Below are 4881 nucleotides of genomic sequence, written 5' to 3'. Positions count from 1 at the left end.
GCCAAGGAACTCCATGGAACGTTATAATCAAAACCTCACACTCAACATTGATGACACTGAGCCAACCAAGTATTATGCTTGTCCATCTTGTCTTTTTGGAGAAGGTGGTTCTCTGGTGAGCACTTCCAAGAATATGAAATGCAAATGTGGGCGGGATTTTACGTCCTTTCGGAACCCTTGCAAATCGCTCTTATGGAGTCCTCTGTTAAGTGGATCCGATAAAAACGCGAGTGGTGATGCTGGAGGTAATAATTGCAATGCATTTTATTTTTTTTGTTATCCTTATCAAACAAACCATATTTGATTCGATTATTAATATTACTTCTTTCAGACCTAGTCCAAAATGCAGATAATAAATGGGAAGGCTATGTAAAGGAGACGGCATCTTTTATTATTTCTGACGATCTATCAGTAACTCCTGCTAATTTCAATACAACATTGTGTCTGCTAAAGAATCTACGCTCTGAATGTCCACTGGAGGAATCCACTATCGTTCTTGGTTCAAATGAGGTTGAGCTTTGGAAACATTAAATATATCTTATTTTCTTTATATCACATCACCTGATGCTTTAATTTATTATGTTTTCGAAGATTTTGGACCTACTCAAGTGCTTGTTGATCTCGAAGACGGCACTCACAGATTCATTGTTAAGAAAGGAGCACAACCTTGTCCATTCCGAAACCTCGTTCAAGATAACTGTTGAGAGACAAGGCAGAGAGAGCACTGGGACGATGAAGATGAACGTATTGATGTCAAAGTCGAAGTCCAAGATATTTTTTGCTCAGGTTGAGGAAGATTTCATGGACCAGCTTCTTAGTTTCTTGACATTCCCATTAGGAGCAGTAGAAAGAGTTTTAGAAGGAAACTCTAGGGCGCTGTGTGTCGACAAACTATATAACAGTTTGTTCAATTTTGATTCAACCGTAGACTTGACGTCAGAGAATCTAAAAAACATGTTCGCCAACCTCATGATAGCCCCATATTTTAATGTTGATAACCAGATGGTACCTATAGATGAACTAAAGTATCCGTCTGAGTTAAGTGTCTGTTCTAACGAGCATGATACTGGTCCATATTATTTGACTGCTGATGCAAGTTTGTATCTCCGTGTTGTGAGAAGAGTAAGAATGTGTGACCCTAAGCCTCCAATAGCGGAGGGGAAATCAAGCAATGGATATGCAAAGAGCAGAACCAAGTTCATGGTTGCCGATGACCTGTCTGTGAAACCCTTTTCATCTCACCATGTTCTATCATCCTTATTAACTGAATTGAAGGTGCCTCACCATGACTTGGAAGAAAGAACAATCCGCATTGGGGTACAAGAGGTACGTATCTTCTAACCTTTAGACACAACAAATGAGATGCAAATTCTGTTTGGAACGAAAAAACAAGAAGTTATATGGTTTGGGTTTGTTTTCCCTTGAATATGATCAAATTTATTTGCATGCTTGCTGCAATTTACTTTTGCCTTCTGTATCAGACTGATGCATAGAAATGCAGGTTCTGAGCATCCTTAAAGCTTCCATGGTTTCAACATCAGCTTTGACAATGGGCCTGAAGGAATTTTTATCAAATAATATTAAAGAAGAGGGCGAAACGAAGACGCAAAGCAGAAACATAACTATTGGCTAGTGCTTCAATTTCTTGATTCTCTTTCGTACTTCTGCCTTGTCGTTTTGTTTTGAAGAAGTGTGATGGCTTATGGTAGAATAAATAATTATATAATGGTGGTTTGGTGCTCAACATATTTGCTTTATCTAGTAATTCTCCTTCACTTTCCTATCAAGTACAGAATTTGCAACCCCCCTATTATAGATCAAAAGAATTTCTAAATTTTTCATAAAACAGGTGGACGATTTTTTTTTTCTCCCTTCCAAGTGATAGGGAGCCATTTCCTTCTATGAATTTCATCCATAATCACATGGCTTAACTTTTCCATACATAGAGTGAAAATATATAGAGAAATCAGATCCCCTTTCCCCATTCCTACGTACAACTATGTACAACTTGAGGTTCTTATCACATAACTAATTTGAAAAACTTAAGAAAATTAATTAACTTGGTTAATTGTAATAAATTTGTGTTGCGTTTTCTAAATTATCCTACTTAATTATGTCATTAAAAATATCCCTTAGTGAGAACACCTTGCAATTAATGAGAATATTTTAGAGAAAATATTATAAATTTGATAGATAAAGTGGATTAAGATCTTATATTTAAAATCAAATTTAATTTTTAACTAGCTCTTATATTAAAGACGGGATACAGTAATATTTAAAACCATGAGACCTTTTTTTTTTTACCGAAAATTTAAAATAGATATGTGTATATTGTTAATTAATATTAGATGATGAAATAATGATAAAAAAGCGACACGAGCTGTGAATAAATAATAATTTAATTCACCTTCGATTCTATGTTACTCTATTTTAATTTATTTATGGATAATAATGATTATAACATTGTTTCATCATCTAGTAGTATACAAGTTTTATTAAGAAATATAATTATTATTTCTGTGTATGAAATTATTCTTTATTTTATTTCTTATTTCATTTTATTTTATACATAAGGAAGAAATATAAGTCTATGTGGACCTCAAATCTCTGGAATTGGGATAAAGTTGATGGACACTGGAGCGGAAGTCAAATTAACTAACGTGAATGGCTAATGCAAAATGTCCAGGAACACATATAAATATTAAAGATATTGATGAATTACAAAAATACTTATAATCATTTTAAAACTTTAAATAGGATCATTAACTTTTCTCTTTGGCCAGAACTTTATTTTGAATCTCATGGTCTTCTTCGAAAATATACAAATATAAAACAAATTGAACATCCCAACATGGTGCAGCTTATTCTATGAGACCTAAACCGTTTTGATAAAATGTTAAGCATAATAAACTGTAACATGGAAATTAATTTCAACTATCGTTTAATGCTAATCCAAAGAAGTTCTTTCAAAATTTTAATGTTGTTCAAGAAATGCTAATGACAAGTGCTAACAACAAATTAAAACTGGTCGGCCGAAAAAATCAACAAGCTAAAATCTGGCGTATAAGTTACCAAAATTGGGAAAGATTCTAATTAAAATAAAAGACAAGAATAACAATTGTTTTCGTTTAGGCCCAAACTCGAACTAAGAAAATCCTTAGTTTTTTGGGTCAAAATCAGTCAAAAAGTTTAAAGGCCTGGTTGGAACATAAGCCCAGTAAAAGTCTACCTGTGATTATGGAATACAAATCCGGCCTCTTTTTTTTAAGAAAAAAAAAGCCGTCCTGAAAACGGATCCATTTGTTTAACCCAGTCATACTCCATCAAACTGGATCAAATATTAATTATTAATTATTAATATTATAATAAAAACCATAAAGGAGCAACCCAACTGTCTCCATAAAGAAAAGGCCATGATTAAAAGCCAGTGACCGATAAGGGTCGGGTCTAATAGAATATGTTAATTTTTTACAACGTGACAAATTAAGGTTTAAATTTTTACTAAGAGAAGTATTCACATTCAACACTTGATAGTACCTCAAATAGGATTACCTCTAATAAAATAATGCCTATGTTTTAGCCAAAAAAAAAAGAGACAGCAGCTTCCCTCTTGTACCACCAATGCTTTGCATTACATGTAAATAATTAAATTGGATCTTTAATTTTTGAGTCTTACATCTGATTTAAAAATTAATTACTCTTCGCCGTCTCTTATAGGAAATCTCACCATAATCTTTGGCATAAAAATGTCCATACTAAGAGATTATAGATTCACGATGATGATCTTTTAAGCTTAATTTGAATAAATAAATTAGGCAGCAAATCCTCTACGCTTTGTATAAATTAGTCCTCAATTTCCTTGTGTTGTTTCGGCAATGGTAATGTTGCTTTTGGACTCAGCTTTATTAAATTATTAGTGCTTATTGTTGGTTCCACATATATTGCCTTTCTCCATGTATTTTTTTTTTAATATTACTCTTAGTAAAGTAATCATTTTAACTTTTATTTTTATTGGCTTAGTACTAATCAACAAACATGCTTTCACTGACAATATATGCGAACCATTTCTAGTGGATGCATGAGGTAGATCATTTTCTTTTCTTGTTTTAATCAGTCCATCACTCTAACTGCTAATAGATCTCCAACTTTTTAGACAGATTACCATTTTGTTGTGTTAGACAATCTAAAAAGATTTGACTATATTCACGTAAATGAAGAGCCATACATAATAAACATATTTTATATATCATAATTTAATCAGAAGACGCGTCTCCATCGGCATAATTTATAGTTTTTATTATGAACAGTTCCTATTGAATTTTAATAATTACTACTCTGATCCTTAATATATAAACTAGTTAACTAATTTGAGTAGATTAAGAAATTAATTAAGTTAGTTATTTATAATAAATATGTGTTGTCTTTCTTACAATATTCTTGCTAATTAAGTGTATTTGCTAAAATTATCATTACTATGAAGATTATCTTAAAAAAATAGATAAATGTGAAAGATAAAATGAATTAAGATATTATATTTAGAACAAAAATAAAAGTCAAACAATCTTATATATTAAGGATATGAGGTAGTATTTTATATATCAATTTACAATTTTTTTTTGGGTGTATACTAATGTACAATTTTAAAATTGCCGATCAACAATGATATAAAGGTTAAAAAAAAACAACAATGATATCGAGAAAAGCCGAACCAATCTAATCCAAATCAAATCGCAATAGGAAAACAACGTAAAATACAATATCATTAAGAATTTTAAAAAATGGTAACAATAATTTTAAATGATAAATATATCTTGAATTTTGACTCTGAGCCAGCGTCGTCTCCATTGGGAAGTTCACTCTCTCCTCATCCGCTATTCAAAA

General features: G+C 31.7%; 1 protein-coding gene across 1 annotated transcript; it reads left to right on the top strand.

The window, feature by feature from the left end:
* Window positions 1–893: 893 nt before the first annotated feature.
* LOC114727927 (uncharacterized) lies at window positions 894–1744 on the top strand. Its single transcript, XM_028914713.1, has 2 exons — window positions 894–1326; window positions 1502–1744. Exons 1-2 carry the CDS (start codon window positions 955–957, stop codon window positions 1631–1633), a joined length of 504 nt encoding a protein of 167 aa, XP_028770546.1. The 5' UTR covers window positions 894–954; the 3' UTR covers window positions 1634–1744.
* The last annotated feature ends 3137 nt before the right edge of the window (window positions 1745–4881 follow it).

The sequence above is a fragment of the Neltuma alba genome, unplaced genomic scaffold, assembly GCF_004799145.2.
Source record: "Neltuma alba isolate B1F8T4 unplaced genomic scaffold, ASM479914v2 tig00012515_pilon, whole genome shotgun sequence".
Taxonomy (NCBI): Eukaryota; Viridiplantae; Streptophyta; class Magnoliopsida; order Fabales; family Fabaceae; genus Neltuma; species Neltuma alba.
Note: the sequence above shows the minus strand (reverse complement) of the source record. Positions and strands in the feature narration are given on the sequence as shown.

Coding starts and splice junctions, on each gene's coding strand:
- LOC114727927 (XM_028914713.1), top strand. CDS start 955: ATGTTCGCCAACCTCATGATAGCCCCATATTTTAATGTTGATAACCAG. Junction 1,327..1,501: donor TCCGCATTGGGGTACAAGAG/GTACGTATCTTC, acceptor ATAGAAATGCAG/GTTCTGAGCATCCTTAAAGC.